Here is a 21214-nt window from a genome sequence, read left to right on the forward strand (position 1 = left end):
TCATAACCTGATGGTGAATCCTTGTTGTTGAAGACACCAATAGTATAGTCAATGTGAAGAGACACAAGGAGCCTGCCTCTGCACTTCCCTGCTGCGCAGGGCTAGAGAAGTTAAAGCTCCTTCCCTTCCCCTTATAGGCACCTCTGTCCTTTGGAGATGACCAGGAACCTGAGACTAGATAGGTCTGGAATCTTGTGAAAGCACACTGCTCTTATTCTGCTAAGGAACATAACAATAAGACAATCCTAATGACATATTGTTCTCCCCATAGATTGGTTCCTTGATCAATTCACATCAGAGGAGCTTCTTGTAGAAGATGTTAACAGACAAAGAGATCCACGACTAGTACTGTGCAGGGAGTGATGCAGCCCTCACGGCTCAGGGTTCTGCAACAAAGAGGAGGCAGAAACATTGTAAGAACCAGTGTTGACTGTTGACTCTAAGGAAACAGTGTCTTCCATACACAATAGAAACTGATGCACATATGAAATCAGAGTGACTGTGGAGTCATGCACATGACCCACACAGGTACCCCAACACTGAGAGGGTTATGGTCAGACTAGGTAGCTTTCAGGTAGTTAAAATAGCTAGAACCTAGATCCCTGGGGAACTCTATCACCATGTCTGAGTCTGAACTGGTCACAGACATGGGTCCCACGCCGTAACTAAGAAACTATCTGCCATTGACATAAGCTGGCATAGGGAAAATCAGTTTTCTCCAATAGAGTTTCACTTAGTATAGGATCTATATTTCAGGGCAGGTTTGCTGCGCAGAATTAGAAAACCAGAGAATATAGAATTCATGAATTTTTGTGGGAACACTTTCCTTCATTTTTTAAAATGTTGTTTATATTATTCTTTTTTTTGTTTGTTTTGATTTTCATGTGTGTGTGTGTGTGTGCATGTTATTCTTAAAAATGGAGAATATAAATCTGGGTGGGTCGAGAGGTAGAGAGAATATGTGAGGAGTGTTCTCCATCTTACCTTTATGATCTCCATTTTCCTATGCATCACCTCTGCCTCCTCTCTATCTAGAGTCAGTTAGTCCTTTGTCCTCCATAGAAAAGTTTCTGTGAACCTGATGTCAAATGTCACCTGTGCATACTTCCCTGAGAAGTGGAATCTGGCTGCAGTGCAACGCCAAGAGAAGGTATATTATGAAACTTGCAAGGAGAGTTACCAGAATTAGGAGCTACTCATTTGAAGGCTTCTATGAGACATTTCTGGATATTCCTCCAGGCCTCCAGGCCACTGAGAGAGACAAGTAGCTGTCTGGACCTGCTGACAGTGAAGGCCTCTCTCTGCCTTGCCCAGTGACAATCTTCTAGTGTAAGAATGAGGCTCTTTCCTGAAAGGCTCTCTGCTGAAATCCAGAAGACCCAGTTATGGGGCAGTACATGAGATAGCTTGCCTCTTGCTCAGCTTCCAGAAGATGCTCATGGCCACTGGATTATATCAGAGAAGAAAGGAGGCACAGGACAAGGAAAGCACTGTATATTTTACTTCTTCAGCGTTTACTATCTTTCTCATCCTCTGGGACTTTCTACTTAGGACTCTGTCACTTTTAGGGTACTGGTATACATATGAAATAATTCTGGTAATATCTTTGCTATGTAAACTTCCTATCTTCCTAAGTGTGTAAAATTGCATCTCTAGTCCATATTTGTTTAAAGCATAACCTCAATGAGATTTTAAAATGAAAGTATATGTGGAAACCAAGATTCTAGGCAGACCTCCAGCACGCGACCAGCGGACCGCCAACGCATGCGCGAACGGCGGGCCCGACCGCGCATGCGCGAACGGCGGACCCGACCGCGCATGCGCGAACGGCGGACCCGACCGCGCGAACGGCGGACCCGATCGCGGCGAAGGGCGGACCCGACCGCGCGAACGGCGGACCCGACCGCGCGAACGGCGGACCGCGCGAACGGCGGACCGCGCGAACGGCGGACCGCGCGAACAGCGGACCGCGCCAACAGCGGACCGCGCCAGTGGACCGATTGCAGTATCCTCCTCTAAGAGAAATAGAGATCGGATGGACAAATACAGGTATATTTATTTATGACATAGATCAATAATGAGTGGGTCACCAAATGTTTTAGTACTATTATGAAATTATATTTCTGAAGTACTGATATGACAGTATCATTAATCTTTGTTTTTCATGCTTTGTACTAATCCCAGTATGGCATGGGACAAGCATTCCGTTATTCAGATTTTAAGAGCCATCAGATGAATGTCTGTGTGCTATATGTAGAATAACTCACTGGGGGTTTTACATGAGACCTTAGGCTGGTGGTTTTCAACCTGAGGGTCACGACCCCTTTGGGGAGTCAAACAGCGCTTTCACAGGGGTTGCATGTCAGAAATCTGCATATCTGGTATGTATATTACAGCTCATAGCAAGGAAAAATGGACTGGAGCATGAAGGATCTGATGGAAGGAGGATGGAGGGTACTGGGAGAGACAACTGGAATTGGGTGGCATTTCAAAGGTGAGGTAGAAACCTAGTGCAGTAGAAACTCTAAGGAACCTACAAGGATGACCCTGGCTAAGACTCCTAGGGGTACAGAGCTTGAGTGAGCTGTCTTCTGTAACCAGGCAAAACTTCCAGTGGTGGGAGTGGGACATCAACCCAGCCACAATGTTTCAGTATATGATTTATCCTACCTGTAAGGTGGCACTGAACTTGTGGGTGTGGCCAGCCAATCAGTCTCCATCTTGAGACTCATGCTATAAGAGGAAGCCCACCCCTGACACTGCCTGGAGGACCAAGAGCAGAGACTGGATAGTCCAGAGTCCCAGGATAGAACCAAACATGAGCAGTCAATGAAATGATTCTGCTATACTCATAGACCAGAACCTAAAGCCTAGCATAATCATCATCAGAAAGTCTTCATCCAGCAACTGATGGGCACAGATGCAGAAGCCCACAGCCAAATATTAGACTGGATTCAGGGGATTCTGAGGAAGATGGGGGTCATAGGAGCCAGAAGAGGGGTCAAGAATACAAGAAAAACCAGAGTCAACAACCAGGGTTCATCAGGTGCTCAGGGAGACTGAAGTGGCAATCAGGGAGCCTTCAGGGGTCTGACCTAGGCTCTATGCATGTATGCTATGGTTTGTATAGGTTGATCTTCTTGTGGGAAATTGTCTTTGACTCTTTTACCTGCTTTTGGGACCATTTTTCTTCTACTCGGTTGCCTTGTCCAGCCTAAAAATGAAGGGAGATAACTAGTCTTTCTGCAACTTACTGTGCTGTGTTAATATCCATGGGAGGCCTGTAGAGGAGGAATGGATCTAGGGGAGAAGGAAGGTTCAGGGAGAGACTTGGAGGAGAGGAGGGAAGGGAAACCGAGTTAGGGATATAATTGTATGAAAGAATAAAAAAAAATAAAAATTTACAGTAGCAAAATTTTTTATAACGTAGGAATGAAAATAACTTTATAGTTGGGGGTCACCACAATAGGAGGTGCTATATTAAAAGGTCACAGCATTAGAAGTTTGAAAACCACTGCCTTTAGACAGTCTGTACTGATTGATTAAAACAGAAAAGCTCTTAAACTTTGTGAGGTTTTTATGTGTAAGTTCTACATCCTGCCCAGGTGTGTGAGTTCTAATTGCTTTGTATTGCAAAGTAGAACTCAGCATTTAGACATTTTTAGTCTTGTTTTGTTTTGATGGAGTGGGGTGGGGGCTGGGTGGGCCAGGGTTGGGTGGGGTGAGGGGTAGTGGTGTCTCAGGTTGTCTACAAAGTTGCTATGTAGCCAAGGCTGGTTTCGTTTCCTTATCCTTATTGTCTGGCCAGTGCTGGTACTGCAGTGTGAACACCCACTCCAAGCTACATTTCCTTTTTTATTTTAGAAGGTAAAATTTATCAAACTTTTGAGGTTTTATGATATAAAAAATTTGGTGCTCAAGGTCTTATGTGTGAAGTAGAAGCAATAACCCTAAAATTAAGCAGTGCAAAATGCAGTACAGGATAAATACCATTAAAGAATAACCACAGAGTGGTTGGTCTTTGGTCTTCTATGCTACATCTAGAAACATTTTTTTTCAATGTTCTTTTCAAAGCAACCTTTCCTTTAGTGGCTTATCGTTCTTTTTTTCCCCATTGACTGAGAGGTGGGAGTAACAGAAGCACACATGTGTGCATACACATGGACACACACACACACACACACACACACCCTTGTATATGGTTATGTGGGAGTAAGATGCATTCATACCTGTGGATGGGAGGGGTAAGAGTAGTGTGTGTGTGTGTGTGTATGTGTGTGTGTGAGCACAGGCTTGGGAACACGTGCAACACAGTATATATCCTATGAGGGCAAACATCTCTGTGCCCTGTAGATAGAATTGACGTATCTTTGCAGCCTCATTCAGGTCGGTATCAAATTATCCGGATGTTTCTCATTACTTTGTGCTTTGGAATATGATCAGAGGACATTACAGATGGACATGGGAGTCTTGAGTACTTCCTCTCAGATAGGGAGAGATCTAATTGTATTGACTCTAGGGCAACTCTGGCCCCTCTCCTAGGCTGAGCACTTAGGTAAAGAACCCCAACAGCTTTTACCCCTCTTACTTTTTTTCTGCTTCCCCTTTCCATATAGCTTAGCATATCCCTTATCTTTATATGTTTTAATGTTCTCAAGCAGGGGTCCTGGGAGCACCTTACTGAAGGGGCTGTGCCTGGTCCAGTTTTTGATGGGTTTTATGAGAATAGCAGTGCTCACTTTCCTCTTTGGCATTTCTTGGGGCATATTCCATGCTGCTTCCCTGTGTGCAGCACTGTGTTAGTGTGGGGTAGGTGACCATGGAGACAGGCCAGAGGCAAAGACTGTGGCCTGTAGGACGAAGGAGCCACATCATTTAAAGAAAGGGCTTGGGTCTAGTTACAAAGTACTGGAGAAAGCCATCTCCTGCTTTTGGTATTGGTGTGTTCCTCTTTTCTTTTCTGCTTCTCTTTTCTCTTAAGTTTGGGCCAATATTAGATACTTAGTAAAGATTCATAATAGTATTGCATACTATGTGATATCAGACTTCCAACGCATTGTTTTATGATAAACAAGAGATGAAAAGTGAAAGCCATCTCTGTCATTTGACACCAGCACTGACTTTTTCGCGATACTTATTTTGAGCTTTCAGCTCTTTGTCCCTTCATGAACACTTTATGGAGACAGACAGACTTGTTACAAGAAGAGAAGGTATAAAGATAAGAAGACCCTCAACATCCACTTGATAGCACCTGTGAGACAGAAGCCGGTGGAGCCACAGGCGCTCACCACTTTCCTATGCACAGTTTTAGTCTCAGTTTTCAGTAGTGTGCAAGTTTTAAGAGTACTCGCTCTAAAGTGAGACATTTTTATTTGTTTAAAAATTTAAAATTCTCACATTTAAAATTTTACATTTGGATATTTGTGTTCTAAATAGAAGATTAAGTGGAGGTGGGTGGAGGGGAGAATGAAGAAATTACAGAGGTGATGTGGAGCAATGAGGGAAATATTAGTAGAAAGATGTGTTGACGAGCTGAGATCTAGCCTGCTCAGAGAGCCCCGTGCTTAGGTGCTATAGGCCTTGGAATCAGTTGATTGACTGATCCTTATCCAGACCCAACCCCAGCTACATGATCTTTTCCAGCACCTATTTCTCAGGAACCACCCCTCCTCCCCATCTTCCTCTTCTGTCCTCTGAATTTTATTGGGCAAGTCTCATCAGGTAGACCTGCACCCCCTGTCACTCACAGCTTTTGATGCCACCATCTTGCCCTAAGATACATCATGTGCAATGCACAAGTCTTATGTTTGTTGAGTGCAACATTAAAGAATTCTATCACGAAGCACCCACTCTTGAGTCTTTCTTCTTCACCTTCATGAAGTCTGTGAATTATATCTTAGGTATTCTAAACTATTGGGCTAATATCCACTTATCAGTGAGCGCATACCATGTGTGTTCTTTTGTGATTGGGTTACCTCACAATGATATTTTCTAGTTCCATCCATTTGCCTAAGAATTTCATGAATTCATTGTTTTTAATAGCTGAGTAGTACGCCATTGTATAAATGTACCACATTCTCTGTATCCATTCCTCTGTTGAAGGACATCTGGGTTCTTTCCAGTTTCTGGCTATCATAAATAAGGCTGCTATGAACATAGTGGAGTATGTGTCATTATTACATGTTGGAGCATCTTCTGGGTATATGCTGGAGTGGTCCTCAGATAATACTATGTCTAGTTTTCTAAGGAACTGACAAACTGATTTCCAGAGTGGTTGTACCAGCTTGAAATCCCACTAACAAAAGAGGAATGTTCCTCTTTCTCCACATCCTCACCAGCATCTGCTGTCACCTGAGCTTTTGATTGTAGCCCTTCTGACTGGTGTGAGGTGAAATCTCAGGGTTGTTTTGATTTGCATTTCCCTGATGATTAAGGATGTTGAACATTTTTTTTTAGGTGCTTCTTGGCTGTTTGATATTCCTCAGTTGAGAGCTCCGTTTAGCTTTGTACCCCATTTTTAAAAGGTTTATTTGATTGTTTGGAGTCTAATTTCTTGACTTCTTTGCATATATTGGATATTAGCCCTCTATTAGATGTAGGATTGGTAAAGATCTTTTCCCAATCTATTGGTTTCCGCTTTGTCCTATTGACAGTGTCCTTTACCCTACGGAAGCTTTGTAATTGTAGAAGGTTCCATTTGTCAATTCTGGATCTTAGAGCATAATCCATTGGTATTCTGTTCAGGAACTTTTCTCCTGTGCCCATGTGTTCAAGATTCATCCCCACTTTCTTCTCCACACGCTTCAGTGTGTCTGGTTTCATGTGTAGATCCTTGATCCACTTGGACTTGAGCTTTGTACAAGGAGATAAGAAAGGATCAATTTGTATTCTTCTACGTGCTGTTCAACCTCCAGTTGAACCAGCGCCATTTGTTAAAAATGCTGTCTTTCTCCCCCCACTGGATGGTTTTAGCTCTTTTGTCAAATATAAGTGACCATAGGTGTGCGGGTTCATTTTTGGGTGTTCAATTCTATTCCATTCATCTTCTTGCTTGTCTCTTTACCTATACCATGCAGTTTTTTTTCTTTATCACTATTGCTCTATAATATAGCTTGAGGTCATGGACCATGATTTCCCCAGAAGTTCTCTTATTGTTGAGAGTAGTTTTTGCCATCCTGAGTTTTTTGTTATTCCAAATTAATTTGAGAATTGCTCTTTCTAACTGTATGAAAAACTGAGTTGGAATTTTGATGGGGGTTGCATTGAATCTGTAGATTGCTTTTGGCAAGATGGCCATTTTTACTATATTAATCCTACCAATCTATGAGCATGGGAGATCTTTCCATCTTCTGAGATCTTTTTTATTATTTTCCCCATAATTTTGAATAGCTTAGACTTTTAAATAAACTTAGTTAGTTTTATTGTTCCTATGATTAAAATTTCTAGAAACAATTTTATTTGGATATAATACACATACAGTTTAATGTTGTAACGCTCTGCAATTACAATTATAATTTTGAAGATACAGGAATAGATGATATATATAATGTCTGGAAGTATGGTTATGCACTGACTTTAACCTCTTAAGTGAGATAAGATTGTATAATATAGGCTTGAGTGGTAGAGAGCTTACCTAACATGTGCAAAATCCTGGGTTTGATGCCCTCCCCCCAACAACAACAAAAAATATATTTCTAGTATTCAGGAGGCAGAAGAAGGAGGATCAGGAGTACAAGGACATCATGAGTTCAAGACCAGTCTGTGCACATGAGATCAAGACCAGACTGCACATGAAATCCTGTCTCAAAATGCAAAAAGCATAACCTTTGAAGAACTTTAATTAGGTATTTCGTGAGATCTACACACCTGAATGATCTATTAAGGTAATTAATGTATTACTAAATATCTAGGGAAAATCAAAAAGCACAAATAAGCAGAAATATACACAATTCTTGATAAATTAGTTATCATGGAAGATCATGTAGTAATGGTGCCATAACTATGAATGCCTGCCTTAGAGCTATTCATTTGAAATTGGTTTTAGACACCCATGTCTAATTCTTGTAATGCTATCAAGATTTCTGTGACCCAAGTTTTGGCTTTCTGAATCATTGGATAACATGATGCATCTCGTTGGTGATAAAATAATATAATTCCATTTTTGATCAGAAAAGTCAAAATTAAGTTTTTGAATTCAATTAATAAGTTGACTCCAAAAATAGTTATAAATGGTGAGTTAGACATTTGAGCAAGTGTAATGTTGGAAGTATCCTGCAGTGACAGCATTGATGTTGGTCTCTTTCCCCTACAATGTTTAGTACATTAAATACATTTGAAAAAAAAGAAAACAGAGCTGTGTAAGAATTGATGTGAAGTTTTATGCAGATAAAGATTAACATACATGCCTGTTGTAGCATCTTTCTGTTGACCAACTTGTTGTTTTATAGACTTAAATAACCAACTCCATTTGCCAAACCACTGATAGTTCTCCTTTAAGATAGATTTTATGAATTCAGAGTAAAAATACTATTCTCCATTGCCTGTGAAAGCTTCTGAAGAGACTACAGGGACAGAGTCTTGCTGAGAATGTGAGGCTGGTTTCCAGCTCAGTCCTGCTTCGCTCTCCCAAGGGTTGCCATTGTGGGCATATGTGACCACACATAGCTATGAAAAGTTTTAAGCGGAATGTGAGATGGCAGGGGTACCCTGTGACATTAAACAGCTTTATAGAATGCTTTTAGTCTCAAAAGGAAAAGCTGATGTATTAACCTACATTGTATATTTTCTCTTGGTTGAGCAAATCTATGTGCTGTGCATAAACAAATACTCATGACATTAGAAAGGTAAAATCTGGGGAAGCCGAAATTTGTTCAAGTATTTCTGGGGCTGACATTCATACTGATACTCATGTCAAAATAAAAGGCAGTTATTAAACAGTTTCTATTGTGTGGGCTGTATGTGGACTGTATGTGTGTGTTTGAGTACATGCGCATGCATGTAGGTACCCATGCCTGTTCTATGTATATGGAGACCAGAAGGTAGCATCCAGTCTTCCTCTGTTGCTTTTCTTTGGGAGATGGGGTCTTTTGCTGAACTTGGAACTCACAAAGGCTAACCAGCAAAAACCAGCCTATCTCTGCCTCCACCTCTCAGTATTTGGATTATAGATGTGTATTGCCATGTTTTATGTGGGTATAGAGGTCCTAAATTCAGGTGCTCATGTTTGCATACCAAGCACTTTACCCTGAGTCATTTCTCTAGTCCCTTGATTTTTAAAGTTAACTTATTATTATGCATACATATACATGCATATCATGTATATCTGGTTTTTTTTGTAGCTCCTGTAAATTGTGTTTTGATAAACCCATTTATTTTTATGACTTCTTGGGTATCAATTAAGAAAATAATTATTGTTGGATGTGGTGGTTTGTTTTTGTAATCTGAGCATTCTGGAGCTGAGGCAGGAGGATTATCAGTATTTTGAAGTCATTCTGGACTCCAGAGTGGGTTCTGGGACAGATTGGACCAGAGTGAGACATTGCCTCAAAAAGAAAAGCATTTTTTATTAATTATGGCGATTTTGGCTAAATTACACTGTTAAAATTTCTTCTGCTTCATCCTACTACCTTTCTTAATAGTAGAAAATACTAATTTTGCATGGGATCTGTAGATCTTAGAATTATTTTATTGTTATACAATAGAAAAACAATGTTCAGAATTCATACTTGGGAGTCACATTCTTCCCAGAAAATGGGTAGATTTTTAGGGTTGGGGTGGGGTAGCAGTTGAATCATTTCTTTCGCTCCAGCTTTATCTGTAATATTGGAACTTTTGGATCTGTAAAAATTCTGAGGTGCTCGCTCATGTTGGAAGTAAACATTAGTACTTTTCTTTTCTTGTTAGCTGTAACCTACTACACATTTTCTTTTGGCCAAATCTCAGTCTTTTGTAAAACTTACATAACAGGCTTCTTACATAGTTCTGTGATGGAAGAGAGGGCTCTCTGCAGGCCCTATTTTAAGATGGTAGGCTCTGCTGGACCAAAACCTGAGGGTGTAATTAACAGTGTCTGTGGAGGGACCACGTGCACTGACTTCGTGGGCCATTTGGCCTACTAGATGGGATTTAGGTCATTATTCATTGTCGTGTGCTGTATTCCTGTGGGAGTATAAGGTCTAGCTGCTTTACATTGACTAAGTCCCGAATGTTTGATCTTGTTCCAGGGTGGGTGATTATACTCGAGAATGCACTTAATTACAAGCTTTATGTGTCTAGCATCCTTTCAGCCTACGTCCTCTTCACTGCACCTAACATCATCTATGGAATTTCATTTGCAGGTTTTGGGAAGTCTAAAGCTGTCACATTTGAAATCTGCTTTGTGATGTGTGTGTGTGTGTGTGTGTGTGTGTGTGTGTGTGTGTGTGTGTGTTGTGTGTTGTGTGTTGTGTGTGTTTCCACCTTGCCATTTTGGAACTTTTTTGATTAGAATTTATGTATTAGTATTAATGTTATCAACAAAACAAACACATTTGCTAAACTTCTCAGGAAAGAGGCATCATTTATGAGTGGCGGGTGATCTGAGAATGTTTGTAGTCAGGTGTGGAAGTCACAGGCCCATGTTGATAGCCTCATCTATTGCTTCAGTTGTTGAGAGAGGGCTCTGACTGAACCTGAGTTCACCCTTCCAGCTAGCCTGCCTGGCCAGCCACCTGTGGGAGGCTTACCGCTGCCTTAGCAGCACGAACTTACAGATGTGTGCTTCCATGTTCTGCCTCTTAACATCTTTTTAATGTTACGATTTTATTATTGGATAAAAATCTAATTGGTCGTGATTTACTACTAAGTTTTTTTGATAGAATCATCTTCCATTTAATTTTTTTACATAGTTCTTTTGGTTTGAGGGGCAGGTATCTTTACATCTCTCAGACAGACTTTGTCAACATCAAGTCGTGTTGCCTCATGTGTTTTATTTTCAAGATTTTGATTTATTCATGATTGAGAAGCCTGTAATTAGATTTCAGGATTTTATCAGAATTTATAAGTGCATTTGGTCACTGTGCAACTTCTTTGGAAGATACATATTTTCCCTTTATTTATATTTAATGTGTGTGTGCACGCGTGCACATGCATGTGCATGGGATTGGATGCTTTCCTTCAACCATGCGGGTCTCAGGCATCAAACTCAGGTTGTCAACCTTGGTGGCAGGCACCTCTGTCCGTTGAACAACCCCACCAGTCCTGTTCTTTTTCTATCAAACAAATTTTCTTACATAAACTTCTTTAATGTGGAAGGCTTAGAGAAAGAGCGGAGTAGGTCTCTGTCTTTTTTTTCATTTCTCCTGAGAAGTCTTTAAAAAGATGTTTATACAAATCAAATATGCTTATAACTTAAAAGAAATAATTTGGTGTGGCAAGTTTTAGGTAATAATAATAAAAAGTATATACACACTCTGTAACCTTTCTTTAAGTCTTTGGTTTAAGTCCTCTGTCATACAGTGCCAAAGCGTTGTTCTGAGCTGTGTGTGTTGAAACATGCATGCCTGTCCTAGTGTCGTAACTAATTATATCTCTGACATGCTTACTTCTAGTAATTGGATGTCAACCTCCCACAGCATGTGTTTTAACTTTTAGCTTTATCTGGAGGACCTGCTATAGGAATGAAGTTTTTACCACATAGCAGCTTAACAGTGTACACAGATCCTGTTTAAAATATACCATATACTTTATGTTTTGCAGAAATAGTGTATGTCCAGGGGAAAGGTTTTTTTTTCCTTTTATTGAAAATTAATTTTTCTTGCATAATATATCCTGATCAGGGTTTCCCTCCCCTGCTCCTCTCTGTTCCTCCCCACATCCTTTCTGGTGTGGCTCCATTCCTTTTTAGTCTCCTTTGAAAAGAATAGGATTCTAAGAGATAATAATAAAATATAATAAGATCAATCATTGCATCCAAGTTGGCTAAGGCAAAACAACAGAAGGAGAAGATCCAAGAGAAGGCTACAGAATTAGACACACTTGTCCATACCTTCCGGAATCCCTTAGGATCACTGAACTAGAATCCATATCGTATCCGCAGAGGACCTGCTGCAGACCTGAGGAAGCCCTGTGTGCATGCTGCTCTGTCTCTGTAAGTTCCTATGAGCTTTACTCAGCTGATTTAGAAGACCCTGTTTTCTTGGTGTCCTCCCCCCTCTGGCTCTTAGGCTCTTTAACATCTTCTTCCCCCAGGTGCCCTGAACCCAGAGGGGAGGACATTCCATTTAGGGCTGATGGAGGGCTTGGTGGAGACATCCCATTTCTGGCCCCAGTGTCTCTCACTCTCTGTGTAGTGTCTGGTTAGATCTCTATCTGTTCCCATCTGCTGCAGGAGGAAGCTTCTCTGATGCTGGCTGACGAAGGCACTGATCCTCTGTGGTTCTCCCGGATTGTAACTTGGTTATCACTGACTTAACAGCTAGTACACATATAAGTGAATACATACCATGCATCTTTCTGAGTCTGAGGAAAAAGTCTAAGCAGTGAAAAAATTTTTAGTTGAGCTGACATGCATATCTGCCTTTGCTGATAATTATACACTGTGTCAGCTGACTTTGCTGTTTCATCTCTGGATTGACAGCTCAGTATGAGAGTGAAGTTTTTCAGAATTTATTTTCCCTTCAAGTTTTTCAAAGATCAACTTGTAGAAGAGACTGGATGAAGTGCTGGTCACTTAATCTTCATGGTCGACAATGATTTGACAAATATTCTATGAAAATGCTCCAAGGAGAGTTTTTACAGACCAATTTAGAAATTCTGTCTTGGACATGCTTGTGACTAGAGCAGTAAATGTTTGTTATGTGCACAAGCATGTATGAAAATATGTGATCCTTGTCTATGCCTGCTGAAAGAGAACTTTACCAGTTCTAAGTCTCTGAACTGCAGTCCCGTAGAAATTAAAGTCTTAAGAGTGGGAGCAGTGGTGAATTTGGAATTACTGGACAGCTAACTGATTAAAGAAATAAAAACTTTACTGGTTAAATCAGTTTCTCTCAGAATTCTACCTAACAAATCCTTCCCTTAAAAAGAAATGTTTCTGTTTCTTTAAGCTCCTTCACAAGTGGAACTCTGAATTCCACTTCCTAACATTCTTGAGTAAATCTGATTTGTAAAGGCATATGGACACTTTATAGACTTGGCACACTAAAGATATTTAGTCATAAGCCAACAAATCAAACCCAAATATACTGACTTATGTAAATGCCAATCATATTATATATCAATGGTTGGTAAATTAGCATGTTATTAAGTGCACAAAAACTCACACTTCAATTTTAAGATATTGTGAGAAGTTGGTAACCCATAAGTATATGCTTTTTTAAAGTAGTGAAATAACTTTTTGATTAAAAACTCCTACCACCACTGCAGAGTTTTCACACATTCACTGTTGTTTCTTGGTGCCACCAGCTCTGCAGTTGTGACAGGGGAGGACAAAGCCATTTATTTTGTTTCTTTTGCCATTTGTTTTTAAATCATTCACTCAGAAATAACTAACTGCTATATTGTTTAGGATCTCCCCTTACACCAGTGGTTCTCAACCTTCCTAATGCTGCGACGGTTACATTTTCTCATAAAATACATTTTCTCATAAAATAATTTTACTTGATACTTCATAACTGTCATTTTGCTATTGTGATGAATTATAGCAGTATCTCTTTGTAAATATCTCCATTTTCTGCTGGTTTCTTTGAGGTTATGACACACAGATTGTGAATCACTGGCTTATACACACAGTTATTTTTTGTCCTGAACTTAATGTAGCACAGAATTTTTTTTTTAATTTGAACATTTTTATTTTGCAATTAAAGAAATACATTTCTGTACAAATAAATTTTTCTTTAGTTGCTTACATTTGGATATTCTTACATAATGCAAGTTTTAAAAATAATGACATCTTATTTGCATACAGAAAACCAGTTGTTAAAGATTGATGAATAGTACATAGACTTTAGAGTTTCTAAGTAAAACACATTTGGTTGTGTTGAAGAGATGGCACAGATGTTAAGAGCACTGATTGCTCTTCTAGAGGTCTTAAGTTCAGTTCCCAGTAACCACATGGTGGCTTACAATCATGGATATGATTCTATGATTCCCTCTTCTGATGTGCATGAAGACAGAGTACATATGTGTGTGTGTGTGTGTGTGTGTGTGTATGTGTGTGTAAATCTTCATTAAAACATTTATTTAATAGAGTTTTATTTCTGAAAGGGTCATGTAAATGTGTATAATAGTGAAGAGATTTATGTTTATAAGTGATACCTCAGTACTGTTACTTTTGGCTTTACAATAAAGGGAATGATACCTTTGGAGCTAACAAAGATCTGAATTTGAATATTAATTCTACTACTGAAGAAAGGTAGTCTTGAGGGCATTGTTTTATCTGTTTTTACATGTGGCTTGAAAAATATAACAGAATTTACCCTACAACTTTAATATTATATGTCCACACTGTTATGCCTTGAGAAAATTAACTTTAATTTTGAAATGAGTTTACACCCATAAGAAAGTTGAAAATGGTACAAGACTTCCTAAATGTCCTTCACTTGGATTATGAATCGAATTAGTTATCATACATATATAATCACATGCCATAAATTGGGTCATCTTAAAGTACAGCATCACCAATACTATTTAATTCTGGTATGTTCCCCACCCCCATTACACCCTCCTTAACTCCTGCTCAGACTTTGATATCTTTCGCTTTTTGATCAGTATTTCTTCTTTCTATAAAACAGGCAAAAAGTATTTATGCTTGAGTATTTTGAAATAATGTACATGAAAATGAATATGGCATTTGCCTGATACAAGAGATAAGGATCTATTAGTTTCTTGTCTTTATCCTGGGTACAGAAATATCAGACTTACAGGAGTTATTCTGAGGGATGTGATACCAGTTTGTTTTAGTAATAAATTTTGTACTAGTTTAGCAGGCACAAAATATATGAGAATTTAAAAAAACAAACAAAACAAAACAACCCAAATCAACCAGCATAGGTTAATATGTTAAAATAATAAACAGGAAGTCAAACACAGCAAGCATGTGTATGTGTGCACATATACACCGGTCTATTAAATATGTTGTAAATGCATGCTTTTCTGCATTCTTTACCTAATTAGAAAAGGCAAAACATTTTTTAATGCTCTTGTCCTCTGCTTCCAGGATATAGTGCATAATCAGGAGAGGCAAGCCAAGCCAAATCCTCTTAGAACGCCATGTCTGGGGAGGTTACAGGGTCCCCAAGGTTTGTTCCTTCTTGTCATTGTAACACTCTCACCGTGACAAGGAGATCTGGGAAGTCACCTGAGGATGTGATGAAAACCACATTCCTATCACTTTTCTTTCCTCTTCTGAACATTTAATGGATAGGCAATGTGTTTAGTTTTCATACATATATTTAATTACATAGTCTATATATACTCATATATAAAACAAGTCAAAAAATTAAATCATAAAACAGAATAACCAAGTGAAAGAACCTGTATCTGTTTTCATGTGCTTGAGGTTACATGCAAGAATAGTATTTCCTGACTAGTCATCCAAAGCTCTTGCTAGGAAACGGGCTTGCTTTGTGTTTACGAGGGAACGTTGTAGCAGCAATCAGAACCTTTGTAGCCTGTAGCCCATTTTAGAGACATGTCAGGTTAGGAAAAAATTTTGCTTGTCTCTCCTGGATTCTTGGAGACAGGGACTCACAGACTGGCTCGGAATTGGGGACATTGCCACCCTGAGCTCCTGAGTGCTGGAGTGACAGGCCTTTACCACCATGCCTGCCTATCAAGTTAAGTGTTTCAGGAACCCGAGGATAATGATTTTTCAGCTTGTTTTTCTGATGATAATCATGAAAGAAAAGGTTTTTAAAAATCTGTTTTGAAATAATATTTTGTTATGTAACAAAAAGAAATACCAGGATATATTGCTCAATATTTGTTAGCTTTGGCTAGCTTTGTTCTATAAATTAATAGTATATTAAAACTACTTCCTGAGAATATTTCATTTTTTATTTGTTCTTAAGGTTTCCAGAAATTTTCGTTAAACCTGTATTTTGATTCCAACCAGAATTTTTTTAACAAAAAAAGTAAATAAATTTTGTTTTAATCTGTGCAGCTGTAGTTCACTTTGAAGTCATGAGAAATATCTATTTTATTAAGTCCTATGAGGAATATGTGTCACATACATTTAAGAAAAAACTATTTGGTGTTTTGATTATTATGTGACGGGAAGTATTTCTGTTCTGGTCCAGTCTGTTTGGAGTTCTGTAGGCTTCTTGTATATTCATGGGCATCTCTCTCTTTAGGTTAGGGAAGTTTTCTTCCATAATTTTATTGAAGATATTTGCTGGCCCTTTAAGTTGTAAATCTTCACTCAGTCATCAAACCCTGACTCATTGCGGATGCTACAAAGTACTTCTAACAAGAGCCTGGTATGGCTGTCTTCTGAGAGGCTCTGCCAGATCCTGACAAATAGAGGTGGGTGCTCACAGTCAACCATTGGACTAAGTGCAGAGTCCCTGATGGAGGAGTCAGAAAAGGAACTGAAGGAGCTGAGGGGCTGAAGGAGCTGAAGGGCAGCCCAATGGAGGGAGCAACAGTGTCAACTGGCCAGACCCCGGGAGCTCCCAGGACTGGACCACCAACCAGAGTACTCATGAAGGGACCCATGTCTCTGGCCACATATGTGGCAGAAGATGGTCTTGTTGGACATCAGTGGGATGAGCAGCCATTGGGCTTGAGGTGGTTCAATGCCTTTGTATAGGGGAATGCCAGGGCAGAAAGACAGAAGAGGATGAATGGTTGGGGGAGCACTCTCATAGAGGCTTGGAGAGAGGGGGTGGGATAGGGGGTTCCGGAGGAGAGACCTGAAAAAGGGGTAATGTTTGAAATGCAAATAAAGACATTATCTAATTAAAGAAAAAAAAAAGAAAAAACTATTTAAGATGAAAAATTCCAAAAATGACTTTCCCCTGGTGTGAAGTAAAACGAAACCCCCAACACATCTCTGTCTGTGGTAATGACATTGAGGTGACAAACTGCAGACAGGTGAGGTTCCTGGGGGTGATCTCACACCTGCACCATGAGCTTGGGAAACAGCTGGGCTTGGAACTGCCTGCTGGCCTTGCTTTCTGTTTGATGCAAGACCAGCTCTCAGGCTGAGGCCCTCGCATTTATACAGAAGATCCCAGGTCTTTGAAAATAGACAGATGGGACTGTGGTGGGCAGTGTTCCCTGGTTTTATGTAGCTTTTCTTTCAGATGGAGCAATGAAGACACCTTAGTGCTGTCCCTGCCAGGCTCCAAGCCCACATCTCTCACAGCTACCCAGAGTTTGGTCTGCCAGGCAGGTGTGACTCAGGAAGCCATAGACAAGGGTATCCTGGATCTGCAGCCCATTGCATAGCCGAGTGTGAATTTAGTTAAGGGCACTTAACTGCTGGCCCCTTCCTTTCTTTTTAGCTACCCAACAGAGCTCTGGAGGCAGCAGAAATAGTGGTCTTAGCCATGCATGCTGTAACTCTCCTGCAACTTCTTATGGAATTCTTGTGTATAGTTCTTTTACATGCTTCTCCAAAGAAAAGAGGCATATGTACTTGTTAAAGTACAGGAGATTTCTGTGTGAAAGCTGCACCCATCAGTTAAGGCTTCTCAAGATTCAAGAAACCATCAGGCCCACAGATCCTTCAGTTAGTGTTCCTTTAGGTCCATAGGCTTCCCTCTCTGCTGGCTAGGGAACTGTTTTTTTTTCCCCTCCTGCACTAGTGTGATTGTGGGAAATTTGCTGAGCCTCCATACATCGACTCCCAGGAACCCTGAGAAGAAATTACATTGTCTTCTTACATTTCTGTTTTTGTTTTTTAGAGACAGGTTTCTCTGTGTAGTCTTAGCTCACACTCACTCTGTAGACCAGGTTGGCCTTGAACTCACAGACTGACCCCCTCTGCCTCAAAAGTGCTGGGATCAAAGGCTCCTGCCTCTACCCCCACCAGCGCCCAGTTCTTCTTGCTTTCTTGAGGGTAGTCTGCTGCCTCTGTTCTCTCACACATTGATGTTTTCCTTTGAAGCCAGGAACCCAGAACAGAGTGTCCAGGATCAGCCTGAAGGTAGGTTTAGTTTGCCCTGACAGTGTTTTAAAGTTGTGTGAGGAGTTGGGGTGTAGCTCAGCAGAGGGCTTGCTTTGTGTGCACAAGGCTGAGTTCTTTCCACACTGAGGAGATAAAACCTTGAGCCTTTAAACTTGGGGGAGACTTTGTATGATAGCCCAGAGTTCTGGTTTCACTTTGCATTATCCACTCCCATGGACCTGTAGGTAGGAAAGCTCTATGATAGCTTTTTCCTTGAATTACTGTTTTGTTTTGTGTTTTACCTTTTTAATACACACACACACACACATACACACACACACACGCACACACGCACGCATGCACGCACGCATGCACATACTTAGTATATGTAGGTTTTTGGTTACAATAATTTTTCCAACGAACACTTGATTAATTGTATTTTTTCTATTTACTTAAAACATTATTGCTCCAAAAACATTCAAGTAGACCTGTAGGGTCCTTCTGTTGGCTTACAGACAATTCTGCCTGGCTCCAGCAAACTGCTACCTAGGTTTGAGCCAACATGGAGTATAAGAACTGCTCAGCTACACCAGCGTGTGTGTGTGTGTGTGTGTGTGTGTGTGTGTGTGTGCGCTCTCTCTCTCTCTCTCTCTCTCTCTCTCTCTCTCTCTCTCTCCATCTCCTATTCTCCTTCATTCTCTCCTCCACTTGTTGCCAGCTGGCCTCTTCTTTTCCTCCCTCCTCTCTCTTTCTGTCTTTCTGTTGTCCTTTATTCACTGCCTCTGTCCCTTTTCCTAGTCCCCTTCCCTTCCCCCAGTAAACTTCCTTTTGTACTAAGCCTGTGGTGGCTCCTCCTGGGAACCCCTTGGCTGACATGCTGAGGCAGTCCCTCCTTCTTAATGGGCATTGCTTTGTAAAGCCTAGCCTTCCGCAGCAGTTCTGGCTCCAGGTATTCAGACCTTGTCCTTTACAGGAAACAGCAGGGCCTGTAGGCCTGTAGGCCACTCCCTCTGAAGCCCCTGCTAAGATTGGTTGTTAAGCCAAGGGCTGGATGATTAGAATCTTTTGGTTTTATAAGGCTCAAGACAATGGCAGAGTAAATGCTACTTTTACCAGTTTGCTATTCCACCTGCCAAGGATAAAAACAGGGAAAGTTTGCTTCAGAAGCATGCCTGGGTGAGTTGCATGACAGTAGGTCCTAATGGGCAGGTATCAGGGATACTCAGTACTCCACAGATGTTTTTATAAAGACAGCAAATCAAGTTTTTGATCTTGCTTTGTTTTATGAGCTTTATGTTTGCATTATGGCTTTGTAAGTACTGCCATTAACTGAGATGGGTCAGTAGGCAGGGGTGGAAAAAGGCTGGAGAGATTTTTCAGTCAGTTTCTCTACCTTTGTGTCTTGTTGTTCCAAAGGAGGGGCCTAGAAACCTCTTCATTAGTACTATCAAGGATCATGACCATCTGAGTATTAATTAGGAAATATAAACTATATCTTATAGGACTAAATAATACCCTGCTGTTTGGACATCCTTTCACGATACCAAGAAAAATAGAAAGAACTGAGTTTTGATTTAGAAGATTCAACTCCTTGACTTCACATATCGCCTTTTTTCCGGTACCAGCTTGCATAAATTCTTATGTAACAGGCCTTGATTTCTATGACAATAAATAGCTATGATGAAAATATCCCCCCACCCTACCTGTGTCATTGATTTTTGAGGGTTCTATAATACTACAGATATACACATATATACATAAGGAAATGTGAGATAATATATCTCTGATGTAAGCTGCTGTTTTATCAATGAAACAGAATTGTATCACAGCTACCTTGGGGGGCTTCAGGTCTGCTGTTGTTTGTCTTTTGAATCCATGTGGGGAGTATAGGGTTTTTTTTTTTTTGATGATCCTTTTTTGTGGATATGGATAATAATTAAAGTTACTACAACACATTGGGTTTGGGTCCTAGAAACTTCTAAACTTGTAGAGTTTTAGGAAAGGTTTCCACATGTACATTAGTGTAAACTAGTAAAATCTCGTGCTACAGTAATAGTATGGGGGCATTTAACTGCTTAGGTTCATGGCACTGGCAAAAGCAGAGAATGTTTCTGTTTCCACTCAGGGTTTTCCAGCAGTATTAATGCCTCTGGAGTTTTGTTGTTACGACCTTTTTTTAATGAGAAGGAATTTATAATCAATGTTTTCAGGTCTACTGTATCTGTTGAGGGATTACACACTGGAGACCACTCTAAAGGTCAGTAAAGAAGGCGCAACAGAGGCTTATGTGTGTTTCAGATCTCAGTGTCAGCAACCTTTCCTGACAGGTAAGCCCTGTAATGAGAAGCTTGGATAGAAGTATATACTTGTTCTAAGGAAGAGCGCTGACACCTAGGCCATTTAAACCTCAACCAGAAGAACTGATACACTTAATGTCTGACAGGAGCAAAATCTGGTTTCCTTGAAGTCACTTGGTAATCATTCTGTGAATGGGCTTGTGACATGTGGCAAAGCTAAGCCCTTCCCACTGTATGGCTGGTGGGAGCAAGAAGAAGCAGGGTCCTTCCTTGGGGACATTCATATGCATTATTGTCGGAGTTTTGGGGCAGGAAAAGCAGATTTGATTTCTTGTCCCAGTCACCAACTTGCTGGACCTAGGCAGGTTGTTCTAAATGTCTCTGAGCCTCTTGGCAATCAGACCTTATAATGTGTTTTATGCTGCATTAAGCTCCTCTCCTCCCCTCCCCTCCTCTCTCTTCCCCTCCTCTCCCCTCCCCTCCCCTCTTCTTTCCTCCCCTCCCCTCCTCTCCCCTTCCCTCCCCTCCCCTCTCCTCTCCTCTCCTCTCCTCTCTGCTCCTCTGTCTCTTTGTCTCTTTCTCTCTTTGTCTCTGTTTCTGTCTTTGTCTTTCTCTGTCCCTCTCCTTCTCCTTCCCCCTCCCCCCTCTCTCACATACACACACAGGCATACACATGTATTTGTGTGTGTGTGTGTGTGTGTGTGTTCCCTCAAGGGTCTAGCTCCAGTCCTAAACTGACTGTTTGAAGTAACCCTTTCTAATAGGATTCTGGGTTCTGCTGTTTGTCAAATAATTTGTTATGAAGTCAAAACTGCAGTTTAAAAAA

At 40.5% G+C, this 21214-nt stretch overlaps 1 protein-coding gene across 1 annotated transcript in view; it reads left to right on the forward strand.

Annotated features, from left to right (window-relative positions):
* Positions 1-21214, forward strand: part of LOC127668508 (uncharacterized) — a 103498-nt gene that overhangs the window by 12653 nt on the left and 69631 nt on the right. Inside the window, exon 2 of the mRNA XM_052162142.1 lies at positions 1728-2049. Within this exon, the coding sequence (XP_052018102.1) occupies positions 1728-2049 (322 nt within the window). The remainder of the gene's footprint in view (positions 1-1727; positions 2050-21214) is intronic.

This window comes from Apodemus sylvaticus, chromosome 18 (assembly GCF_947179515.1).
Source record: "Apodemus sylvaticus chromosome 18, mApoSyl1.1, whole genome shotgun sequence".
NCBI lineage: Eukaryota > Metazoa > Chordata > Mammalia > Rodentia > Muridae > Apodemus > Apodemus sylvaticus.